Source organism: Lepus europaeus, chromosome 8 (assembly GCF_033115175.1).
Source record: "Lepus europaeus isolate LE1 chromosome 8, mLepTim1.pri, whole genome shotgun sequence".
Lineage (NCBI taxonomy): Eukaryota > Metazoa > Chordata > Mammalia > Lagomorpha > Leporidae > Lepus > Lepus europaeus.
The window spans coordinates 18,914,593-18,941,843 of record NC_084834.1 but is presented as its reverse complement, the minus strand read 5'-3'; the positions used below and the strand labels follow the sequence as shown (position 1 = coordinate 18,941,843).

Sequence of the window (27,251 nt, the reverse complement as noted above, 5' to 3'; positions counted from 1 at the left end):
TTTAGCAGTGGTACTTATTAAATGACTCATGAAACTGTACAATGCTACAACATTTAGAAAAAATGGCTTCTTGTTTGTTGCACAGTGGGAAAAATAAACCATAAACACCAAATGAGTCCCTTCTTACAGATGCCATCTTTGTATATAAAATTAGATATACATTTATAAATATTACTCAAATTAAAAGTTAACAATTGGATTACCTCTGACTTTCAGATTTAGTGCTTTAGACATAGGCAAATTTAGGAGCTACAGTGTTGGTGTTATAAATCAAGCAAGTCTCAATAAAGTTTTGGAAAGCTATGATCTACACGATTATCAACAAGAAGGAAGACCCTCCCACCCCGGGCTACAAACCTGTACCTGCTAATAGAACCAGTCCCCGCAGAAGTTGTAGCAGCCTAATTTTCAATGTCTCAAGCCAAAGGATCATACAGTTTCAGTGGACTGAAGGGAATCCTCCAAGTAAGAAATGGCAAGGCTTAAACAAAGACATGAGCACATGCTATGCTTGAAAGAAGATAGAATTGGAGGCCAGCCAGTATTGTGGCATAGCAGGTAAAGCTGCTGCCTGTGAAAGCAACATCTGTTCCAGCTCCCTGCTGGGAAAGCAGTAGAGGATGGGCCAAGTGTTGGGTTCTGTGCCACCCATGTAGAAGATCAGGAAGAAGCTCCTGGCCCCTGGATTTTAGCCCGGCCCACCTCTGGCCATTATAGCCACCTTGAGAGTGAACTAGCAGATGGAATCAATCTCTCTCTCTTTCTCTCTCTTCCCTGCCCCCAACCCCATAACTCTCATTTTCAAACAAATAAATAAATCTTTAAAAAAAACAAGGAAGGTAGAATTAAGAGTTTTAGATACCAAAGGGATCTGGGGTACCATAGAAGTACCTAGATGATTCTCAACATTCTGAGTTGGAAAACTGGATGGTACTATACAATGAACACTTGGCAACATTGCTTTGAAGTTTTACTCTTAAGCTAGAACTCCTGAGTTTGACTCTAGACTCTATTGCATATTAGCTGTGTGACTCAAGATAATTAACTTCTTATTGCCTCAATTTCCTCATCTCTAATACAGGAATAATAAAAGTGCCAACTTCACAGGGTGGAGAGAAAGAATAACTTAGTATGTTAGTGGTTGGAATCAAAGTGCTCAGAACAGTGTCTGATATGCTTGTTCATTCTCTCTCAGTCATCATTCTCAAAAACATCAACATCAATACTAACCAATCCTTAAACTTACCCTCAGAGTGAGTAATTGGCTTACTTAACCTGTGGTACCTTCATTAATTCTCCATTTAATTGCTATTACATTTTACCATATCAACTTGCTTCACAAATAAAATGACAAGTTGGTAGTTATTATACAATAAAGGTTAAAAAATATGGATCCTGGGATGGATGATCCCACTTCCCTACTAATGTGGCACCTGAGAGGCAGCAGGGGATGGCTCAATTAGTTGTATCTCTGTCATCCCTATGGGAGACCCAGTTTGAATTCCCAACTCACAGACATTTGGGGAGTGAACCAACAGATGGGAGCTCTCTCTGTGATCTCATTCTCTCTTCCTCCTTCTTGGCTACTCAGATAAATAAATAATTTTTCAAAATAGAATTTAGAGTTAGGCAGAATTTCTGATATATGTATTTTAACAATCTACTAGTTATGAAACACATAAATAAGTGATGTATCTGTTTGACACTTCTGCATATCTTATATCGAGTTTTGTTCTACAGTTATTTTTAAGGAAGTTAGGATAGCAAACAGTTTTGCAAATTGTAGACAGTATCTCCATTTGGTATAGAAAGTTTTTTTTCCTTGACCAAGACAATAAAGATAATGCATCCTTCCAAGTCAAATCAAATGTTGGGCAGGTTGCTAGTAGCCTCTTATAAGACTGGGGTTTTTCTAAGCTTAGGGTTCCTCAGTACTGACACAAATGCAGTATTTAAAGCACTCACTAGTCCAACTCTTCATTGACTTCAAGCAACTTGAGGGGCAAGGAAGCATGAGGCCCATGCTGCCTGATATGTCATTAGTAATAAAGTCATTTGCCTCTGACCCAGGAATCTCATGTCTTCTGCTGGCATCTATCAATCTGTAGCAAACTAACTTGTTATGTTGCAAATAAAGTAAAATCTCAGAGCCTTAATAGTTCCTAGTAATAACCTCTCTAGAATGATCCAATATGGGAAGCAAGATACACAGCAGACTCATAGAATGGCAAATGTCCTAAACAGCACTCTGGCCCCAGAATCAGCCCTTAAGGCATTCAGATCTGGCTAAAAAGCCCATAAGAGTTTCTCAGGCATGGAAAGCCAAGACACTCTGGCAAAAAATGACTTTGACCTAAATGAAAAATCTCTGTGAGTGAGATTCCAGTAGAAAGAACAGGCCATCAAAGAAGGAGGTACCTTTCTCTGAAGGGAGGAGAGAACTTCCACTTTGATTACGGCCTTGTCTAAGTAAGGTCAGAGTTTGTGAACTCAAGAGGCTTCCATAACCTTGGCAGCTCATGACAGGAGAGTCCAGTGATTACTGACGTCATAAATAAGAGTGTCAATTGTTAAATCAACAACAAGAGTCACTGCGTACTTAGTCCCCATGTAGAATCTCTGTCCTTAATGTGTTGTACTATGAGAATTAATGGTAAAACTAGTCTTCAAACAGTACATTATACTTTGTGTCTGTGTGGGTGTAAAGTATTGAAATCTTTACTTAGTATATACTAAGTTGATTTTCTGTATATAAAGATAATTAAAAATGAATCTTAATGAAGAATGGGATGGGAGAGGGAGTAGGAGATGGGATGAGAAATCTGTAATATGTCCAGAGTCACACAGTTACATAGACAATCAATATTTATTATACTCCAATATTAATTTTCAGTGAAAAGTTTACAAAAAAGTATTGGAAAGAAAATAGGAGAAATGATGGCTCTAAGATCTGGCAAATGATGACTGAAATACAGTGTGCACTAAAGAAAACAAACTTCTACCACCAATATGTGCCAGGGAATCTCGGCTCCAACTTGTCCTCATTGTTAGAACTTGGCTGAAACATTTAAGCTCACCAAATCTCAATCTATTCACTTCCCTAATAGGGTTCAGACCATCCCCCTTTCTTTAATGAATTGCAGCTGTGATGAGTATGATTATTACAGGATGACTAGTAAATTCAAACTTCAGAAACTAATGAAAAACGCTGAGGGATATTTATGATTAATTCCCAAAAGAATATAAAATGTTATAATGTTTATATTATATTTGTCAAATATATCATTATAGAACTTAAACTCTGCCTTCACAAGAACTCAAATGCTGAAATCTCCTTTGAGTCAGGCTTTTACAACTCAGTGTCTGTCTTCAATAACCACTTACCTGTAACAAAAAGTCAAAAAGTGCCATCTTGGACCACTCGTGGTGATGGATTTCAGTACAGCCCCATTCAGGTTTCGGTACTCGGCCATTCTGCCAGCACTTCTGTTTCAGTAACTGCTGGTAAGATCCCCAGGTGAGCTTAACAGAAGAATGGGTGTCATTGCTTGCTGGAGATAAAGAAGAGTCCCAGAGAATGATGGGACATGGGCGGCCATCTAAAGAATCAGAAGAACAAATACACTTTCAGCATGACATAGACTCCAAGGGTTACACTTGAGCAGGCACTTCACTCTTTCACAGTCTTACTCTGTCACCTGTCCATGCAAGAGTTTGATTAGAAGACATTTTATGGACCATTTGTCTACTGAGATTTCAATGCATTTGTACTTCAATTATGCTTCCAGTCTTATAAAGTGGAAAGTTATTGTTAGGCAATGAAAAAAAATTTTAAATGAAATACTTTATAGATGTGGCAGGAATAGGCTACTAACCACTAATAACAACCTCCTCTGGTTAATGTGGTTTTATTCCACATCTAAAAGCAGCCACCACAAAAAAGAAAAGAATCCAGACATTTATAATTGTCTATTGAATGTCTGAGTGGAGCTCTTCTCTATTTGTAATAACAACTGTCTAATTCCAGAGGCCATATTATGATGTCAGGAAGAAAAAGCATTTTAAGAAGGCACAGATTTTAAAGTGAAATTGTATGGTTTGCACAGATCACTGTAATCTCCAAAGAAGGGGAAACAGCAGCAAATTTTTTTGGCCTTTTTTGTTTCTTTTCAGATAAAAACCATGCAAGCACAACAGTGCTCTTAGTAATGGACCAGCGTTCTTAGTAATGGACCACTCATTTACACACATTCTCATAAAATAAGTCAACTCCATGTGTATAGTTGATTTCTAAAAAAAAAAAAAAATCTGTCACTCAAAATTGTTTTAGTCTCACTCTTGATAGTTTAGAAATGCAATTTCTTTCATTGCTAAACTGGGTAAAGTATGATGAGCCCCAGTGAAGTCATTATAAACAAGGAAGACCATGATCCAAGCACATTAAACAACACTTCAAGCTGGAAGCCAATAATATGACTCCCAAGCCCCTGTTTCTGCCAAATAAAGTCACAGAGAGATGGTGTTCAACTGCTTCGTTTATGACTTAAAAATCAGAATAATGCTTTTAAAAAAAAGAAAGAAATTGCAAAGATTTGAAAAATCCCACTTAACTCATTCTTAACAGGTCTGAGCAATGGAAGCCTCTAAATAATGACTGGAATGTGCAGACATGCCACAAAAATTCTTCAAACACCTTTAAATGGCTTCAGATGTTCTCAATCCATACCTTTATTCCCAATTTGTTCGCAATGTTTATTTTGCCACCTGGCTCACTGGCCATTTTGTAGATTTATTTCCATTCTTTCCTACAGGAAACAGTTATCTTCCCTCACCATTCCTGAATTGGGTGTCACACAAGCCACAATAATTTTAATAGCATTCATTTAATCATTGTCATCACTTGTATTTTAGTTTTGTTTGAAAAGAAAATCTCCTCCTTGCAATTTAGACCTAGGCATGTAGAAAATCCTTTGGATGTGGAAAATATGCCAGGGGCATTGATATACAATTCAGAGAGAAGAAGAGAAAGAAACATGAGCCATAAGTGAAAACCAAGCAAAAGACTTCATTCATAATATTATTTCTTTCCGTTCTATTGCTTTTTACTAAATGATTTGGGGCTGCTGAGAACTCATTATCTTTTAAGCATAAGCCCATTTCAAATGTTCCTAATGCAAATACTCTGCCAATTGAAAAAGAAAAAAAAACAAAGGCAGAACCTTGTGAAGAGGCAGACATGTCTGGACCAATGTAACCGAATACAAAGACAAAACAACCCTGCTTTCAAAGGCATGCACTTGAGCTGTCCAAAGAAAAACACCAAGAAGTTCCATCTATCAGTGCCTTTGGACCAAAGTTAGACACAAATAGCGCTTTGCATTCTTAGGACTAGGAAGTATTCAAAGAGAGTTGAAACCTAATGTTGACCTTTAACAACACAAATCAATGCAGGACAGGGCAGTGAGTCCTCAACAATTCACACAAGGCCCTCCCAGGAGCAAGGGAATGCGCCACAGAAAGAATTGAAACTTTCTGGGCTGTTTTTCAGAAATTTCAAAGAAATTTCTTTAGAAACACTTGCTTTTTATTGTGAAAGTAATTAAAAGTAAACCCACTAATTTTAGGAAATATAGGTAAACATACAAATGTATAGGGAAAACAACAAAATAACAAAAATCATATATAATCTCATATCCCAGTAATATGTTCTATTATTTGTTTATTTTCTTCCAGGAGTTTTCTATTGCTTCCTTTAAAAAAAAAAAAGATTTATTTATTTATTTGAAAGATAGAGGTACAGAGAGAGGGAGAATGGGAGAGACAGAGAAATCTTCCATTCACTGGTTCATTCCCCAAATGGTTGCAACAGCCAGGGCTGGGCCAGGCTGAAGCCAGGAGCCAGGAGTTTCTTAAAGGTCTCCCACGTGGGTACAGGGGCTCCAAGACTTGGGCCACCTGCCACTGCTTTCCCAAGCAAATTAACCGGAAGCTGGATAGAAGTGGACTCAAACTGGCACAAATATGGGATGCCGGCATCACAGACAGCAGCTTTACTCATCACTACACCACGATGCCAGCCACTCCTTCACTTTCTCTCTCACCTGAATATGTTCACTGATTTTTAGAAATTTTTAATAAGTTGTTATACTTTTTGAATTCTGGTTACACCACTTCTTAGCTTAGTGATATTAGACAAGTTATATAATCTCCGTTAACCTTGTTTTTCCTTTTTTGTAAAATGAGGGTGATAGTATGCCTTTCTAAACTGACTGAGTTAGGTTTAAATGTGATAACATATTTAAAGTTCTCAACCTGGAGCAGACGTTAGCAGAGCAGGCAGGATAGCCACATCCCACATCAGAGTACCTGGGTTCAATTCTCAGCTCCAACTCCTGACTCCAGCTTCTTACCAATGCAGACCTCTGGAGTTAGCAATGATGGCTCAAGTAGTTGGGTCCATGTCACCCATACGGAAGACCTAGATTATATACATGGTTCTTGGCTCCAGTCTCAGCCCAGCCCCAGCCATTGGAGGCATTTGGGGAGTGAATCAGCAAAATAAAGTACTCGTTCCATCTCTCTAACTCTACCTTTAAAAAAAAAAAAGATTGATTTATTTATTTAAAAGTCAGAGTTACACAGAGAGAGAAGGAGAATTAGAGAGAGAAAGAGAGAGAGAGAGAGAGAGAGAGAGGTTTTCCATCCGCTGGTTTACTCCCCAGATGGCTGCAACAGCCGGTGCTACGCCGATCTGAAGCCAAGAGCCAGGAGCTTCCTCAGGGTCTCCCACACGAGTGCAGGGGCCCAAGGACTTGGGCCATCTTCTACTACCATCCCAGGACACAGCAGAGAGCTGGATCAGAAGTGGAGCGGCTGGGTCTTGAACTGGCGTCCACATGGGATGCCGGCACTGCTGCAGTGACCAAACCCACTACACCACAGTGCCAGCCTCAGTCTAACTCTATCTCTCAAATAAATAAATAAAAGAATGAAAAATGAAAATGAAAATGATTAAAATTCTCATCTGGTACCTATTGTGAATGTGTACCCGAGAGATTTTGCTATACATTACTATCAGGGGAAAGGAGCTAAAATTAGGCAAAGAAAACAATAATTGGACATCATCCTCTATACAGTTTTTCATAATTAATTCACCAAATATTATACCATAAGCATTTCTCTTATAATTAAATATTTTAAGAGTGCAACTGTGTGATGCAATAATCTAGCCCAGTGCTCAGCAAATATTGTAAATGGCCAGAAGTACAGATTTTAAAGTGGGGGCAGGGACATAGACCTATTCAACTATACAACTGTCAGTTTAGTCACAGTATGAAAGCCTCCACAGACCTATATACATAATTGGTACAAAATTTATTATGACCTGAATTATGAATTTCACAAGGTTTTCAAGACCCATCATAACAATATTATTCTTTCTATTTTTTCAGCCATTTGTAATTACAGAAACCATTTTAGTTTACAAAATAAAATCAAGAAGTGAGCCACCTTTGTCCCATGAGCTATAATTATGTCAATCTCTAATCCATACTTTAAGAATACTGTATTGCATTTGCCATTTCTATATTTTAGATCATCAAGTATTTTTTGAAAGGTAAATTTTCTATTCTGGTCATTAAAAATTATTTTCATACTGTCAAAGGCAGCACTCAATTGGTAGAAATGACAGGTTTTCCATTAATACCCCATGCTATTTTGTATCTCCACCCATGTTCCTGTACCAGAATATTTTGAATGCTATCAGATGAAGATGTTCTTTCCTGCCCTGGCAGAATAAATTACCTCCGAGAAAGAGTTTTCCAAAACAAGACAAGGCAGCAAGTGAGCCTTAAGGACCAGGCTGAGTGAATGGTGGAGGCCATGATTCCTTCCTGCTGCCTGGGAGTGCATGTGACCCTTGCTGATCTCAAATCAATGCATTACTACTGTGAGAATTTCACTTTTTATAAAATATGGTTTGGATGGAATTAAATGAACATTGATAGATCTGGAGGGGTGACAGAAAAATAGCCTCTGAAAACAGGAAACTGGTTAAGGCGACTTACCCTGAAATGTTTCAGAGACGAGCAGCATTCATCTCCTTGCATTCAGGACTGTCAAAGTGATGCAGTGCCGTGCTCTCTAGAGACATCTTAACAGTGAAGAGATAAAATTCTAACTGTCAGAACGGTGAGAAAGCAAGTTTTAAAAGATACGTGGGTGTTCGTGTGAAATAAAGGGTATATAGCTGTCTGTAAAAAAATGAGACTTGTCACTAAAACTTCTTTTTTCTGAAATCTGAATATCTCTCCTGAATTTTTATGTTTTCCCAAGTCCTTTTTAACTCAAAAAAAGCACAAAGAAGGTATTCTTCTGAGAAAATAAACATGAAGTTTCATAAAAAATGAATGTTTTACCCAATCTGTTTTGTCTACATTTATTAAATGTCCTTCACTTTGAACCTTGCCTGACTTGTTTTGTTTAACTATAGGTGAATACTAAGAAGGCTGGGTAGAGTATTGAATGTTTGCATATATTTGTCATTGAGCAAAAATAAGTAAAAATGTCTTGAGATCTGAAATCAAAAGTCCTTTCTAGCCCATGGACCAAGTTCCAAGACTTCTTGTGAACAAGACAAAAAGGAAGTGACAGTCCTTTTTAGAGCCCTTAATTAAAATGACTACAAAACCCACTGCAGAAAACAAGAGCCAGCCAAAACTTGAGGAGTATCTTTGTCAGAAGAAACAACTTCTGTTGGGCTCTATTGCAAGTGACAGCAATACACTGAATGAAAATCTTTAGCTGCATCTTCAATTGAAAAAGGCAATAATTGATGTTGCTGCAACTCCAGTAATATTGTAGCAGGTGTTTAGTAGACACAGATCCCTTAAGTACTGTCAGCTCTATTTTTCCACAGTGCTTGACACTAGGATTTTGGCAATGAAAGTATTAGACTAAAGTGAGAAAGCAGATAAGATTTCCTGAATTGAAGTTAATGAATGTTGGTGAAGTTGGTAAATATGAACAAGAACTGAACGGGAAAGTGGGACCTGGGACAGTCTTGCAGGAGGAGAGAGTTTGCAGGGCTAGATGAAATTTTACAATTGTTCAGGAATTCAGAGGCTGTTAATCCACTTGTTCATTAAACAAGTATTTACAAGCGCCTCTTTATTGTCAGGATCTATTTTGTTCCTGAGTTTCAGACAAAAGGAATTTGAACAGGGGTGTATTGAAAATGTAGGCAATCCCAGGCAAGAGCTTAGAGTTTAGCAGAAACAGACAAGCACACACCCTAGGTTTGCCAGTTGCACAAGTGTTTTAAAGGGAAGAAGTGAAGAACCTCAATAAAGACTGAGATCCTGGCATAAAATCAAAAGATAACAACCACTGTTTCCCAGGGAAAGTATTGAAATGCCACAGTTTATATGTTGTGAGTTGCCATTGTTGACAACATAGGGAACTTTTGCTGAAAGGGAACTGAGAGTGCTGTCCTAGTAAAGAGGAGAGTCACCACAAGTTGTTGACTGGAATTCCCCTGTCACTGCTAGTCTCTGTAACGCTCAAGCTATGTCCTTGAGGCAGCACAAGAACACCTTCCAAATCTGTCCCACAGAGCTATAGGACGATCCAGGGAAGAACTGAAAATATAGCACTGCAAATAATAAAAGAGAAATAAACCAGTGAAGTTCTTCTGAGTTAAAAGCAAGGGTGGGGATGAAAAGACAGGATTCTCTAGGTTCTGTATATACAGATTCTGTGTGGCTGACTGAATTCTAGGTATAGGAACAGCTCATAGAAACAGATGTCTGTGCAAATTAGAATCACACTGAGCTGTCACTTCACATTTATTAGAATGGCTATTATCAAAAAGACCAAAAGTAACAAGTGTTGGTGAGGATGTGGAGAAAAGTGTATGCTTGTGCACCATTGGTAGGAATATAAACTAGTATAGCTATTGTGGAAAACAATATGGCACTTTCGCAGAAAATTAAAAATGAAATATTTGATGATCCCATTCTTAGGTATGTGCTCAAAAGAATTGAAATCAGTGTGCCAAAGAGGTAACTGTACTACCAAGTTCATTGCAGCATTATTCACAATTGCCACACCATGGAAATAACCTGGGTGTCCACCATCAGAAGAATGCATAAAGAAAATATGATATAGAGACAAAATGGAGTACTATTCAGTCCTTTAGAAAGGAGATATGCTGTAAGTTGTGACCACATAAATGAACCTATAGGATACCATAGTAAGTGAAATAAGTTAGCCACACACACCGACACACAAACAATATACTGCATGATCTCACTTATACATAGACTCTAAAAAGGCTGGACTCACAGAACCTGAAAGTAGAATAATGGTTACCAGAGCATGAAAGAAGGGTGTGGATGGGGACAAGGGAGACGATCAAAGGGTACCAAGATCCAGTTAGACACGAGGAATAAGCTTTAGTGATTCAATGCACAGAATGTTGTCTATAATTAATAAAAATGCATTACATATTTCAAAATTTGTAGAACAGTGCGTATTTTTAACAGATTTATTTATTTATTTGAAAGGCAGAGTTATAGAGAGGCAGAGGCAGAGACAGTGAGTGATAGGTCTTCCATCCACTGCTTCACTCCCCAGATAGCTGCAAAGGCCAGAGTTCAGCCAATCCAAAGTCAGGAGCCAGGAGCTTTCTCTGGTTCTCCCAAGCAGGTGCAGGGGCCCAAGGACCCAGCCATCTTCCACTGATTTCTCAGGCCAGAGCAGAGAGCCAGAATAGAAGTGGAGCAGCCAAGACTCGAACCAGCCCCAATATGGGATGCTGACACAGCAGTTGGCAGTTTTACCCTCTATGCCACAGCACCGAATCCATAGAACAGTATATTTTAAATGTTTTTCAAGAAAGCCAATAAGTATGTGAAGCAATGGCTCTAATCAGCCTGATCAACTGCTCCATATTAATATGAAGTGAAACATCATATTGTTCTCAATAGTAGTAATCATACAATTATTGCTTGTCATCTATTATTTTTTACTGAAAAATAAAATTAAATGATAAAACGGAATACATTCCTGGAATATTTAGAATATATTTTTTCAAACAAAAAATTGATGTACTTATTTCCACATATCACTGGTTTTCATTTCACAGTTCATTTTCTGTAGGTTGGAATGAGTTAAAATAATTCCCAAAAATTTTTCCCAAGAGTTAGCTCTATGTGACACTCAGGAAGCAGGAGGGAAGAATGTTTTATTACTTGGATTACTTAATCTAAATCATCAGTTCTACTTTAAAAACGAAGTATCTTTCTTTGTTTTTTTTTTTTTTTTGAACTTTTGAGTAATGAGCAGGAATTCTACTCACAATCTTCCCTGGACTTCCACTATTCCACTGTATTAATGGAAACTTCCAACCCTTTCCTGTCTATATATTCCATTAAAAAAAAAAAAGAATCAAACTTGACTCCATTGGGTGGTGATGATGTGGTTACTGTTCCAGCTTCCACAATCACATTTTGTAAATGAAGTCTTAGTAACATCAGGGTGACCCAGTCCTGGGTAATTTTATGTTTATTAATATAGCTAACAGAGCCATGAATGTCTGACAATGCAATGTTTGAGCCATGAATGTTTGACAATGCAAAGTCCATTTTACACTCCCCTTTATCACACTCTACAGAGATTCCTCATCATCCACAAGATAGTCCACACTCCTTACATGACATAACACACACACTCTCCGCTCCTCAGTTTTATCTCACTTTGCCCCCCCCCATTATGATATCCCATTTTCAGAGCTATTTGTAATTTCCTAAGACTGCTGGCTCCATGCATTTTCCACATTTGTTCTCTCCACCTTTGTACACACACTCATCTCTCTGCCCACAGTGACATTTTAAAAGTCAATTCTGGCTTTACTTCTTCTTTATAATTTCCCCATCCATCCCCCCTATAAGTATATTCCAGGTTAAAATGTCTTTCTCTGTACCTGCGGATACTACTTAATATCTCCATTGAAGTTTTTAACCTTCTTGTATGGTATGTTAATTTAGCTGTCTCTTCACTTCCGAATTATCAGCTTTCTAAGAATAGGGACTATTTTTCATTCATCTTTGGTTCTCCAGCGCCTGATGCAATGTCTAGCCCAGTGCAAACATTCCAAATCAGTTATTTGGCAAAAGAATAAATAAACTTTTCAGAATACCCCAAGTTCATGTTCAGGTATAGTTAGCTCTCAGGTTCTAAGGAAATGTCAAGTGGACTAGAAAAAAACTTTAGTTGGTGTTACATCCTAGCAAATTGGGAATTCTGTGTCCTCACTCTAACGAATTTAAAAGGAATAGAAAGAAACTTCAGAAACAGAGCCAGGGATGGGCAGAGGTTTCCATTACCTCACACTGTTCAGCTTGGGCTCAACCACCCACCCCCAAACATCCATGATCTGAGACACTGGAACAATGAAACACAACTGCCTGCCTCCTCCTCACCTCAGATTAACGTCAACAGAAGGGGAACAGTGAAGGCATCATGACTACATTCAGGAATCAGAGTACAAGGCAAATGGAGAAAGCAGGTTGTAATCTTAGGAAAGCTACAATCACTGGAGTTTAACATGTGATGTGAAAGGGTGGCAGGTGACAGCAAAGCACAGGGTGAAGAACAAGGCTGTGGAGTCCTCTGACACATGTCTGCATCACAGCCCTACTGAGGACAATCTGTGGGCTTTCAGGGGACATGCAATATTCTCTGAGCCTCGGTTTCCTCTCACAAAATTTCTATAGAAATATCTGACATATAGGGATGTTCTGAAATTTAATGGGATAATGAATGTAAAGTGCCCAACACACCACAAAAGAAAGATATTGCTATTACCCACTATAGACCCCAAGAACTTTCCATAGATAAAAATTTTAGATGCCCATTTATTTGGTTCAAAGAAACACCAATCTAGATAAATAAACTAATAAAATCGAAAGAAACATAGCACAGAGGACTAAATCAGCTCATAAATTAAATGACAATGAAAGTATCCCTTTTTTTAAAAAAAAGGTTTCTTAATATTTGAAAAGCAGAAATACAGAGATGGAGAGAGAGAGATCTTCCATCTGTTAGTTTACGCCCCAATTGGCCACAACAGCTAGAGCTGGGCAGGTCCAAAGCCAGCAACCAGAAACTTCTTCTGGGTCTCCCATGTTGGTGCAGGGGCCCAAGTACTCAGGCCATCTTCTGCTGCTTTCCTAGGCTCATTAGCAGGGAATTGGATAGGAAGTAGAAAAGCTGGGTCTCAAACTGGTGCCCATATGGAATGCCAGTATGGCTGTCAGAGGCTTAACCTTTTTTGCCACAGTGGCGGCCCTAAAAGTAGTATCTATGAGGCCTACTATGTGTTAGGCATTGTTACGTTTTATTCATATCAACTCAATTCTCAAGCCAACTCTAAGGTGAGTACTATTATCATTATTTTTATTTTCAGAAGCCCTATTATACTAATGAAAACACAGTGTAAAAATAGAATAAGTAACTTATCCCCAGTTCACAGGACAGGTCTTCACACATAAAATTAAATGGCATTTAATTGAATTGATTACAACTGAATTAGACTGAAGTTATAGTGTTTACCCAACAATGGAGGTAGGAAGGGCTATCTAGCCCTACTGCACCTGTGTGTCTCTGAGAACAACCCAGAGGCAGCAGCAGATTTGGTCCCAATGGAGAACTCAAGGCCTTGAGTTCAGGAAGGTGCTGACTGAACCTGGAACAGAAGGATTTTCTCCAGGCTATCAAACTTGTGCATGACCCCCTAGTGTCAACTCCTCTATGACATGGATTCTTGACTGCTCTCTTCATTGATGCAACTGGAATAACCAGGAGAGTAGATGGGACATACTTTATGAATAGCCATTAAAGGAAACAGCTAAACCATGATCTTGTAGAAGAGATCTTGCATGGGGCTAAGGGACATGGGTCTTTTATGCAGTGAGTACTAAAGCAGCTATTCATCACCTCATCTATCCCAGCCATGTGTCGGATCAAGGGACAAATTCCAACAGCGCAGCAGGGAAGGTTGCCTGGTCCCCTCAGTTTGCCTGGGAAGGTATGTAGTGAGCAAACAAAAGGATGCTAAAGCACAGCGCTGCTTAGAGCCCAGCTCAGTAAACTTTTGTTCACTGGTGAATGAATGTATTAAGCTGACCAGTTCAATTTGATTGCTAAAGAAATAGCCTCAGGGCCTTTCTAATAAAGAACACAGTATGCTTCCAGTCTGGACTTTAAAAAATAAAACATAATTAGTTGCCCCCAAATAAAAATTTTAAGGAAGTTTGCAGGTATATCAAAGATTGTTTACGATTTAGAAGCAAGAAAGTTTCCAAGTTGTAGGGGCATCAAGGTTATTCTCAAAACTCTCAGCACGGCCACTCTGTCACCTCAGAGCCTGACTCAATAGAAAATGCAAAGCTGCTGTCCCTCTGCCTAGGCTACTGTGCCATCAAACAGAACTCACAGCGCTACATGGACTTAAGAAATGGAAAATGCACATGCTATCTCTCCTATTCTATAATAAGAGGCAATGCAAGTTCCAAAACAGTGAGCAACTTGAAATCCACAATGAATTTAAATGGAAGCTTGTGGGGTGCCTGCAGTATGTCATCTAAGTAGCCTTGACACACAGGAACTAGGCTACCTTAATTCAGTATGACAGCTCTGTGGCAATAAAGCAGCATCCTAAAAAAAAAAGCATGCATAATGCATCTTCCATGCTGGGCATGAAAAATAGTACAGTGCTTAAATGCTACCAAAATGGTGCCCCTAAGATCCATTCACATCACTGTGAAGACTACAAGGGAAGCTCTGGCAAAACTCCTAAATCAAAGATCATGGAAAGGTACTGCATAAGCACTTGACTTCTTCATGGATGTAGTGATCTTTGTTTTCTCCTGGATAAATACTTTAAAATATATTTTTTAATTATTCAAGACTATAAGTACCATCACACAAGTGTCTGGTGAACTTGGAAAAAAAATAAACACCATGTGCTGTCTGTCTATTTTCATATATAAAATGTTTTTAGTAAACAAGAAAATCTGGTTAATCTTGAAGCTTTGAGTTGCATTTAAAAAAAACTGATTGGGAAAACATTTAGCTTGGTGGTTAAAATGCCATTTTTGGATGCATGGGAGTACTGGTTTTAATTCCCAGATCCACTTACAATGCCAGCTTCCTCTTGATGCCTGAGAGGCAGCAGGTAATGGCTCAAATGCTTGCATTCCTGCCATGCATATGGGAGACCTGGATTGAGTTCCTGGCTCCTGGCTTCAGTCCAGTTCAGGTCTGTCTGTTGCAGGCATTTGGAGAGTAAATCAGCAGAAGAGTTCTGTCTCCCTCTGCTTCTCTGTCTTTCAAAGAAATAAATATATTTTAAAAATATAAAACTTCTGTGAGAAGGGTATTTGGCATAGAGATTAAAGTGTCAGTTAGGATGGTTTTGTCCTACATCCAAGTACCGGGGTTTGATTCCTGACTCAAGTACCGGCCTGCAGCTTCCTGCTAATGCAGACCCTGGGAGGCAGCGGTGATGGTTCAAGTAGCTGGATTCCTGCCACCTGTATGGGAGGCTCTCAGATGCAGGTTTCAGCTTACCAACTGTTGTGGACTTTTGAGGAGTAAAGCAGTAGATAGACTTGCTCTCTCTCTCTGTCTCTCTCTCTCTGTCCCTCTCTCTCTTCTATTTCTCTCTTCCTCCTCTTTCTCTCTCCACCCTTCTTTTTCTCTCTCTCCCTCCTCTCTCTTTGCCTCTCAAATAAATACTTTTATTTTAAAAAATTGCAGCAATGCAATGGTTTATCAGTATTTTTCTTGAGTAAAAGTATTATCAAAGTTACATTGTTGAACTAAAAAAAGAAATAAAATGGAAACATTGGCACAACGGTAAAATCAGAAAAATATGATAAAATTTTCACATTTTTGTTACTATCCCATAATCATACCAAGTTATATTTGAGACAAGCAGTATAGATTAACAGAGTCGATATTAAAGGTCATTAGTACCCAAAAAAACTGGCTACAAATTCCAGTTCTGCTAACTAGCTGGGTAACGTACAGCATCTCATAACCTCACCAAGCTTCAGGATCACCCTATATTTATAATAGCAAATACGAAACAGATTGTGTAGGGTACATGATACTAGATTCCTTATTGACTCACAGTTGAAGATTTCATTATTACAAAAATTATTTTAAAAAAATAAGGCCCTTGGGTACTTTATTTCAATTCACTTTTGCACTTCCTACAGATATACATTGGATGAAAATCGGTCCTGGGATCATTGCTGGATGTTGTATTGTACTCTACTATTATCTCCCTACCTATTTGCAACCTTGTCCTTCCTCAAGCACACCCTTCTTGTTTTCTAGGATATCTTTGGAGTAACACCTCTCAAAAAATAGTCTGGTATGCAGTACAATACCAGTAAGTCCATAGTTCATATATATCTTTTTTAAAAAATTTATTTGAAAGTCAGAGTTAAGAGAAGCAAAGGCAGAGAGAGAGAGAGAGAAAGGTCTTCCATCTGCTAGTTCATTCTTCAGATGGCCACAATGGCTGGAGCTGAGTCAATCCAAAGCCAGGAGCCAGAATCTTCTTCCAGGTCTCCCATGCAGGTACAGGGGCCCAAGGACTTGGGCCATTTTCTACTGATTTCCCAGGTGTATTGATAGGAAGCTGGATTGTAAGTGGAACAGCCAGGACTCAAACCAGTGTCTATGTGGGATGCCAGCGCCGCAGGCAGCAGCCTTTCCTGCTGTGCTACAACGACTGCCCCTTCACACATATCTGTTAGTACTCAAGTAGAATCATCTAGATTTCATTAAGCTATACAATCAAGAACTTGTCCTAAACTAAACTGGACTAGTGACTGTACTTATTGAATCACCTAAAACACTTTTATCAATTTTGGAAACCATAAAGATGAGTGTTATAGACAGTCCCCTGACTTACAATGGTCTGACTTACAACTTTTCCATTTTATGATATTTTAAAATTGATATGCATTCAGGAGAAACCATACTTTGAACACTGAATTCTGAGCTTTTCCTGGGCTAGCAGTAAGCAGTAGGATAGTCTCTTGCCAAGCTGGGTAGCTACCAGTTAGTCACACAGTCATGAGAGTAACACAATGTATTGTTTAATCAATGATTATTTGGATACAGTTATTTAATAAATTACATGAGGTATTCAAAAATTCAATAAAAAGTAGCTTTTGGGTTATATTATTTTCTGAACTATAGGCTAACATAAGTGCTCTAAAACTGCTTAAGGTTGGATAGGCTGAATTGTAATGTTTAGTAGTTTAAGTGCATTAAAAGCATTTTCAACTTAATGATATTTTCAACTTATGATGAGTTTATTAGGAACTCTTTCTTAGGACTGAATCCAAAGACAGCTTCACCTGAAAATCTGAGGGCAAACTAATCATTGAAATCATAGCACTTGACTGTCTGTTACATCTCCCTTACTATCTCATTCTTCCTTTTCATATCCAGGCAATTTGCATGCCCTTGAGCAATATACACAGTTACTCTGAGCTTGAATTCTCTGTTAAATTTCTATCATTGCAGTTCCAGGTTCTATAACACCTGGTGTACCTCATGGAATTTTTATAAGGATTTAATGAGATAATATAAGCACAGTATTTAGAAAAGTAGCTGGTATATACTTGAACTAACATTCAGTAACTCTTAGCTATGGCAAAGGTTATTGTCTCCTTGAGTAAAAAGAGGCTTCCACTGCCTGGTTCTATGTATCATTGTATAAGTCATCTGTTTAACTATATTACATAACTAGTTATAATAGCAGGCTGTAGTGATGGATGAAGAGGACATGCCTTAAAGACACTTAAAGGATTTGTTGAGCAAAGTAGATAGATGAAAGGAGAAGAGATTGGAAATTAGAATACAAGAGTTTGAATTCTTGCTGGACAAATAGCTCATTATATGGCCTTTAGAATCTTCTTACTTTCCTTATTCTCTAAATTGAGGTAAAAAAATTTTGTCTATTCTATAGGATTCTTGGAAAGAGTCACTGAGATAACCCAAATAGCAACATTCAATTCGCAAGACAGACTAGATGCTTTATTTAGGCTAGACGTGAATTTATTCTCACAAACATTAACCAAAAGTCAGAGAATAGAAACAATGGTTAAGGCATATTACTTATAAGAGTTGCTGACTACACATTCTCTTCAGTATTAAAAGATATTCTCCTGTATCAAGCCATGTCATCAGAGAAATATATACCTAATCTGAATTTTGTTCTTTCTGCAGAAAACCTGTTATCAAATTATATGGCAGTATAATGCCAAAAGACTATATTGATGGTTCTCATGAAAATAAGTCCTTATCAGTCTTCTTATTGGCATTATAAAGAGACTTCCAAGGATAATTCAAACTATCTCCACAATGAACTCTTGATAAGGTCTTTGAGAAGATATTCCAGACTGGATTTAGGACTAAAGATCATAGTACTTGTCCTGAGTATTGGAAACTGTAGGCAAATGTAGATTTGCTATTCAAAGTCAATGGAACAAGACACAAATGCATTCCTGCAGTCATTCAAAGTATTTATTGAGTGCCTACTATGTGCCAGATTCTCCACTAAAACCCACAAGTACAACAATAAAGAAAAGAGGGAATATCTCAGTTTTCACAGACCTAGAAACTAGTAGGAAGGAACAGATTATTAAATAAGCAGTATGATACAAATGCATATTATATAAAATGCATATTAGATAGAATGAGCCAGAAATAGTTGCTGGTAACTGTTTAAGATCTAGTACCACCTTGGGTGTATCTAAGAAGCTCAAATAATTCCAAGTTGGACTATGCAAGAATAAGAAGTGTCTTAGAAGGAATATACACACTTCCATGGCAATCAGGTGAAGAAACACACAGGTCAGAAAAACACTAGAAATACATGGATGGAGAGAGATACTGAGAACCTAAGACTATCTCTACCATGATCAGAACTGGTTTGTTTATGTACTTTGCATCACTACAGTCCACATGCATAGAATTATGTTGTGTGAAGTGCTCATGACTATTTGTAAATAATTTTAGAGGTTCCTGGGGAAACTGGCCTGATTTTTTGACTCTAAATAACCAAATAAGGGAAATTATCAAAGAGAGAACAAAAATGATCTGGTATTGCTTGAAATATAATCTTAAGGACTTAATTCATCAAATTAAGTCAAATCCATATGACCTTCATTGCATTCTCTTATCACATATGACTGGAGAGAACACCTGAGAAAATGAGTCCCTCTTTCATATCTTTATTCTCAAAGATGCTAGAACTCCAGAGCACAGAATTAAAGATCTAAAAGGAATCCTGATAACAAAAATCTTTTTTTAAGACTTTTTTTTATTTATTTATTTTATGCAGGCAGAGTTAGACAGTGAGATTCACTCCCCAAATGGCTGCTACAGCAGGCGCGCTGTGCCCATCTGAAGCCAGGAGCCAGGTGCTTCCTCCTGGTCTCCCATGCGGGTGCAGGGCTCAAGGACTTGGGCCATCCTTCACTGTACTCCCAGGCCACAGCAGAGAGCTGGATAGGAAGAGGAGCAACCAGGACAGAATCCGGTGCCCTGACTGGTACTAGAACCCAGGGTGCTGGCGCCGCAGAAGGAGGATTAGCCTAGTGAGCCGCAGCGCCAGCCCTGATAACAAAAATCTTAATTAAGAAGTCACTAGACTTGGATTTTAATTATAGTCCTGTCACATAAAGATATGATATAAGAAGGCTGGAGCCTCTATGAGTAACTTGCAAAAGGCAACATGGTAAAAAATATACTTGGTGCAGTCACAACAATGGCCAATATTTATTGAATACTTACATTTGGCAAAACATCATTACCCATATATTCGCTAACAGCAACCTCATGAAAGTGGGCAGTATTGTCATTTGACAACTGAGGAAACTGAGGCATAGAGAACTCAGCATTCACCAGTCATATGAATAGTAAATATAAGTCCAGTCAGTCTAGCTCTAGAGCAAAGGCTATAAGCCACTATTTCATTCTCCCAAATTCATCCAAATGCATCCTAGGGAAGGTCAAAGGATGTATCGTAGTACCCTGCCTTGGGATATAACCAAAAGTTCATCTTCTCTGGCACCTTTATGACATGATAATGAATGCCAATACAACATAATGAGGGTGATCCCATGCCCAAGGCAATCTTGGAGTACACTTACCCAAGAAAGCCCTCTAGGATCTCCTTCCACTCCAGAGTGCTGCAGTTTGGATAATTACCTAAGTCCAGTGGTGGAAAGGTTATGTTCCAAATTTCCCTGAGTTCACATTTGAAACCCAGCTTATCCATCTATTAGCTATGAAGTTGAAGTCAAGTTCCTTTTCCTAAATAAGTCTCAATTCTCTCATCCACTAAATGGAAATAATAATAGCACCTAACTCCCAGCAGTGTTGTAAGAACTGTAGGAGTTAGTGAACAAATGAACTCTGTGGATATACTAGTGTACTGTTTAGTAAATAAGGAACACCCAAAAATATTAGCTTTTATTAACATTAGAAGAAACGTTAAAAGGATTTCCCATAACAGGCTTATCATGGTGAACTATTTTGTGAACTTGAGCCATCAAAACATGCCTGTGACCTGAAACACTTAGACATGAACCAGTATAAGTAAGGAATGCCTAATATTTCTAAGCAAATTATCAATACTTTAAGAAGCATTCATTCTAGCTGTATTTCCTGGCTTGCTGAGTGGCTCTTCCTACACACATACTCTGCCATGCACCATCTGCCATGGGAGACTTTTCCTGAGTCTATATCCCACCATTTGGATTTTCAGCCTCTAAAATTGTGAGCTAGACAGACCTCGTTTTTTTTTTTTTTCTTAAGTAAAAAAAAGTCTCTATTGTTAAGCTAAATTACTAATAATCACAAAGTCATTGGAAATGCAGTTTAGTTATTGGCCACTCCCAAGGACTTTATTCCATTCTAGGCTCCCTGAAAACCTCATGTGGGTTGCAAAATCTATGGTTACAAGGCAAAAGAGAGTATATTCTGAGTTTACAATCTCTTTGGGGTCCTTTTTAGTCTTGAATGTCAGCCTGGATTCATAGCTGTAACTGTTGGGATCATTCTGCACTCAAACACAAGTCCATGACTCACTGTACTTTGGATTCAAACCATGGAATAGTAATATTCAGAGAATATTGATTATATGACATAAGCATGGCCACAGACCAATAGTTTCACCTGCAACAGCAGTTAGTAGTTACCTACTCTAGAAACTGCCAAGACCTTTGTAACATAGAAAAAGAAATCTCAGCCTCAAAAGTCTACAGTCAACAACTGGAAGAATCTGCCTGGTTAGTTAGAGGAAACACTGAACACATCATCTTTTTGGCTAATTTTTTAAAAATTTGCTAAATAGAAGAGTTAAATCTATTGTTTTTTTAAAAAAAAGGAGTTGAATCTGACATGATCTGGCTCTGGGCCTCTTAAAAATATTCTGTCTGCTAAACAAAGATAACCTACTTCCTCCTTGCTTTTAAAAACTTCCCAAGAACAAAAGTTTACTTAGTTCCACAGAAACCTATCATAATATGCCTGACTGTCAGCAAGTTCTTTGCCTCCACCCCAGCTTCCTCTCCTCATCATGCAAATTGCCCTTGGCTTCAATTAGATTTAATAAGCCACCGGGAAGTGCAGCAAGGGAAATGGAGAGCAAAGATTACACAGTGTGGGCTTACTCTTGCATGTCCAACACAGCGTTTCCCTGGAACTCTCACATCCTTCCAGGCTGGGAAAAGAAAGAATGCCAAGTGCACGGAAAGACAACACTGCTGCTGCTGGTACTGCTGCTGCTATCCAAATGTGAGACGTGGGTGGAGAAACATCATTTAGAAAAAGAGAAAATGAACCCGAATACCCAACAGCTGCAAATAACGAGGCATGTGAATCTGTTACCTTGGATGAACTCTGATTTCCTGCTCACAGAAGGCAGGGTCCTGTTGAGGCCCAAGATCCTGTCCAGGTGAAAGGCAAACACCTCACTCATGTCCAAGGGCTGCTTGAGCAGCCCACAGGGGCTAGGGCCACAGCGGGGCACAGAGCCAGTGGCGACCCCCTCCAGAACCAGCAAGCGGGCACCGCCCCTAGAGGACACTGGCTGGAGCCCCACCACCGCACCATCCGCCAAGAGCCGCATTCTACGGATGTCATCTTTGCTCAGCCACGAGGGGGCGCTCTCGCTGTAGATCCTGATGTTGCTTTCACGGGCCTTCGGCAGCTGCCAGTCTGAGCCTCCAATTCGCACTGCGGGACCCCGCACCAACCTCCAGGGTCTCTTTGCTAGGTTGTCTCCTTGAGCATGCCCAGGCACTTGAGCTTCAACAGCCCTGGCAGGTTCCTGCAGCTGAAGCGATGGTCCAGCCAAGGCCTCCAGAGCCAGGGTCACAGATGCCACTGCGTACTTCTTCCTGTGCTTGGGTTTCACCGTGCCACGGATATTGGCAGGCTTGCTGCGCTTGGAGCGTAGGGTAATGTACACCACATTGGACTGCAAGGTGGTCCCATTGCCCTGGGACTCCGGGGGGGCCAGAGTTCCATCCAAGGGTATCTCAGGGAAGGGGGCCTCCGCTGTGTCACGACTGTGGTGTGGCTCCTTTTCGGCCGCCTGTCCGTGCTGGAGAGAGGCCCGTCCCACCTGGCTTACCAGGAAGCCCAGGTAGATGGCTAAGGCAGTGCCCAGCAGGAGGTTCCTCCTGGTCCTCGGCCGCCGGCTGCTCCAGAGCTTGCGCGCCCGCGCCAGGCACAGGGAACAGATGAACCAGTTTATGAGTTGTCCCGGCTTGTCTGGACAGGTCATTTCTCTGCCGCTTGCACATGTTGAGCAGAGTTTAAAGTCTGCTCCTGGCTCCTGCCGACATGATGCATGGTTTCCTGGATTCAGTGTCGTGTCCGCTCGTGTGTCTAAGTGGTCTCCAGTGGGCAGAGGTGCACGAAAAGCCTCGGTGATGGAGGTGGGAATGTTTTTGACACTCTCCACCGCAAACCTCTTAAAGTCCTATCAGCCTCCCCACGGAGAATTGTGGCTGGCTTCTGGCAATGAATGGAAACAGAGTTCACTGAGTCACAGTTTCAAACCATTTCAGCTCCTATACAAAAGAGAAGAGTAACCCTTTCCTTTCGTAACTGTCACCAGTAAAAGTTAAGGGAGAAAAAAATCAGTTAAAAATGAAAACAGATTCAGTTTAAATAATGAAAACAAGCCACAAAGTCCAAGACTATTTTTCTAACATGAGTTAGAGTCAGACTCCTTTCATTTGATTCTGAAGCAAAGCATTGAAATTTGGCAAACCCTGGTGTTTTCTTTTTGAAATTCAGAAATAAGGCAAATTATAGATGATATTTCAGAATCTACAGCTATCTCATAGCTATTTTTAAGAGTCCTTCTCTAATTAATGGAGTGGAAGCACCAAGTATTAATATTCACATATTCTGCAGGAACATATTCTCTTTATGTAATAGTAAAAAAAAGTTTCCTCACAATAAGTTCCATTATCTCATATAGTGTTATTACAATATAAAGCCATGAATTCCATATATCTTAGAAGCAGTTATATATATTCAGCCACACACACACACACACACAAAATACAAATCCAAATGCTTTTAATTCTTTGTCTTTCCACCCAAGTGGAAATTAAAAGAAATTAAAATAATCAATTGATAGTTATATTTTTTCACATTATTAAAAAGAAGGAACTCGTAAGCAGCCCTACTTACACAGCTGGCCCCATGCTTGGCTCCAGGGAGAATGTAATCCCTGACTCTAATGCAAAGAACTTTTAAAGGCTGAGGCATGTAAGTAGAACATATTTCATGGTCAAGAGTGTTCCACATTTCAAACATTTCAGCTCAGCCTTAAAAGCTCCCTTGAAAACAGCTGATTACAAAGCAAAATGGTTACCTGTAAACAGGCTACTGCACAGTTTTAACGTGTATAAATAACTTGAGAAAATAGTTTAAAATCAACTTTAATTTTTAAATTATGAAAAAACAAATGCCGTACAGTTTTCATTCAAGTAACTTCCCACTTATTTTTAACCCCTGGGTGCCCTCTAGTGTCCTGTTTTGCAAACAGACTCAGAAATATCAGTCTCATGAAGTTGAAAAGGATTGAGAGTGTTTGCTTGGCTTAGAGGAACAGCAGTAGCTGAATAAGTACCTTGCAGAATGAAGAATGCAGTCAGCCCTGTGTTCATTCCATGTAGCTTGAGATTTAAGCCCCAGAAGGTCCAGGAGCTGCCACTCACCATACCATCTTGACTTTTTAGAGTAGCACTTGTCTCTCACCAGTTCTGGAAAGAATAGGCCTAGGATTTCAGAAAGGTTGGAAAGAGTTAATAAAAATGAGGGAGAAAATAGAGCAGTGAGATAAGAGTGCACATAGATAGGGAGAGGCATTTATAGTGTGCAGTTGTACAGTGCAACACTTCACAAAAAGAAGTCGCGGATACTTTCTGATTGGAGGTTTTCTTTTAAAAACAGGTTAGTGATTGGTCTAAGTTGTTTGCGTGTCCTGGCATAAAGGCAGAAGCTGATGACCTTGAGGTCTCACTTAAGCTTATTCTATTTTCTTCTATAGCAAACAGAATCAGAAAGCAAGAAGGGAAGAGGGATTTTTATTTTCTGCTACAGAAAAGAAGGTTGTGATAGTGGATAGAAGAGTAAGGAGTATAATCCTAAAATTACTACATTTTACCATACAGAAGAAAAGCAAGGAGTGAATATATATATATATATATATGAATGAAACTAGACTTCCAAGTGGTACAATGCCAAAAATTATAAGACTGTTATTTCAGCGTTCCTAAATTTGGGTCTCGCTCCCTCCCTGTTTAAAAGTTCTATGGCACAGAGGAAAGAAAAGGAATAACTCAATATTGACAGTAGCCTAGAACTACCTGCAGATTTTGGCTAAATTTTGTAAGAATTTGGGGATCAAAGTCATTTTCTTTGTGCACCAAAACTCTGAAATCACACACTTCCACAAGCACAGAATTATTTTTTTAGACAGCAAATGTGAATTTATTGATAGGAAAATGACACTGCTGCTTTTAAAAAACTATTTTAATATTTTCACTTATTTGAAAGAATAACTTCTCTGACCATAAGTCTTCTCTGTTTGAAAAAGCAACTTTTTTTAGTGGAGAAAGGCCTAGGGATTAGATATGAGTTTCATGAGTTAGTAAATCTGGTGGACTCCTCTCCCACCCTAAAATGTCTCTTATTTAGGAAAAGACCAGCACACTGTCTTTTCTTACAGCCATAGTTGGGATTAGTGCAAACTGAAGTATGTGACCTGCAGAGAACAGGCTACAGAGAGAGAGAGAGCCAGGTTTATGTTCTGCTCCCTCCCTTTAAACAGAATCTTAAAGCACTGAGCTTCTGTTGCCCCATCTCCACTTACAATGAAGAGTTCATTTCACTTTAGTGACTTAAAAATTACAGGACAATAACCTCACTGGAGATGTTTAAATTTATGCCTAGGCCCTATCCATTGTTCCAAGACTCTAGATTAATCTGGGTGGAGCCCAGAAATCCATAGTGCAAAGAGTTGTAATTCACAGTTCTAAGAGTTAAATAGCTAGTTCCAGAAGCAAATTAGCACCTTTATACAGTTAAATGATCAGTCTCAGATTCCAAAGGCAGTGAAATAATCTGTAAATCATTCAAGGCTTCCTACTGTAAGATCCAAGTGTGGTAAGAGCTGTTTCACCTTCGGTCTGGGACAGCTCTAGGACCAGATTAGACAATGAAGAGGGCCTTTGATTCCCCATCATCAGCACTCTCACTTCCCAATCCTGTCAGGTGTACTGCTCACCCACCTCCTGAGAGCACTCGGAAAGCAAAGGAGATGAAAGGACTCTGGTCCCTGAAAAGCTGAGTGTTAAGCTTTTCCTTGCTCTTGGTGACCTCTGTCTGCCACACAGACTAAGACCTACAGATAAACAATTTATTGCTGGTTCTGTGCTGACTCAACCCTTCCTCTGGGTTCCTAACCCTTGCTCACCCCATTTCTGACCTCTAGGGTCTCTCTCTTCCAGAGCCACAGCTCCAGCTTTTAGCTCAGGTTGTTGTGTGCAACACCTGTCCTTCTTGCCACGTGGAATTTGTTGATACATTTTACTCTCTGTCCTAACTACCACTAGCTGCCCTCTTGCACCAATGGGGAAACTCAGCCTAACAATCTTTGAAATTTTATCATAAAGGTGTTTAATGGGACCAAGGAGTTCTTAAAATAGTGCTCTATGCTGGAACTGTCTTTTAAGTTGTAATACAAAATTATATGTATTGTCTTTTTTTTTTTTACAGAAATAGGTGCACCTTTCTCTAACATTGGATTCTTCACCCCAAGAACATCTTTGCTGTTGGCCTGTATAGCTACATCTAGTCGCAAGAGGAGAACACTAGGGGAGAAAATCACCTGTCCCTAAGAGCCAGCCCCACAAATGGTAACAAAAGATAACACTGAATGCCAGAACCTGACCTCTCATACATGACCAAAACAGCACCAAAATGGACCAGATACCTGGAATTTCATTGTAGAAGGCGTTCTCTCTTATATCTGACACTTGGTTAGGGCTGACTGCCTTTCCCCAGTACAGAGATCTCCTACAATAATCTATTTTAGCCTCACTTCCTTAGAAATATTTGTTCTATTTCCTCAAAGTTGTTTTTGTTTTAGGATGGTTCTGTCACATGACCAGAAGTTCAAAAATCTTTGTTTGAACATATCATAATATCCTAGGTGGATAAAAATGTATGAGACACAATCTGACCTAAGCTTGAAAGGACAAATATATATGAGAATAATTACAATTTGTTTACTTTTAAAACCTAATAATTCATGGAGTCATCATGGGGTACAAGAAGAATTTCGAGGCTAGCCTGAGTTTCTTCTGGACAGCCAAGCTTCTCTATTTCAGAAGTGGACAATGAAGGCCTCAATACCCCGACACTTAAACCCCATCTAGGCCACATACATAGATGAGAAATCAGGTCAGACATGTGACCCTAGGTCATCCTTGGCTTAGATAGACTGACTTGAGATAAAGTAATTTTCTGTCTTGGTAGAAGAGTAACGTTGAATAAAGGTATCTTAATCTTGAGGCTCCTTGCAGGAAATTGACACAGTGCTGCAAACAATCTCTTTTCTCTTCACCTAA

The 27,251-nt window shown here is 39.2% G+C and overlaps 1 protein-coding gene across 6 annotated transcripts in view; it reads right to left on the bottom strand.

Annotated features, from left to right (window-relative positions):
- Positions 1-24,389, bottom strand: part of GASK1B (golgi associated kinase 1B) — a 52,465-nt gene extending 28,076 nt beyond the window's left edge. For 2 of the 6 annotated variants that reach the window (XM_062199442.1, XM_062199448.1), the window contains exons 1-3: positions 23,806-23,843; positions 21,985-23,174; positions 3,385-3,599 (exon numbers count right to left, since the gene is read on the bottom strand). In XM_062199442.1, the coding sequence (XP_062055426.1) occupies positions 3,385-3,599; positions 21,985-22,885 (1,116 nt within the window). In that variant the 5' untranslated portion in view covers positions 22,886-23,174; positions 23,806-23,843. Of the gene's footprint in view, positions 1-3,384; positions 3,600-21,984; positions 23,175-23,805; positions 23,895-24,247 lie in introns of those variants that run through there. The other 4 variants (XM_062199443.1, XM_062199445.1, XM_062199444.1 and 1 more) reach the window with 4 other exon arrangements.
- Between the last annotated feature and the right edge of the window lie 2,862 nt (positions 24,390-27,251).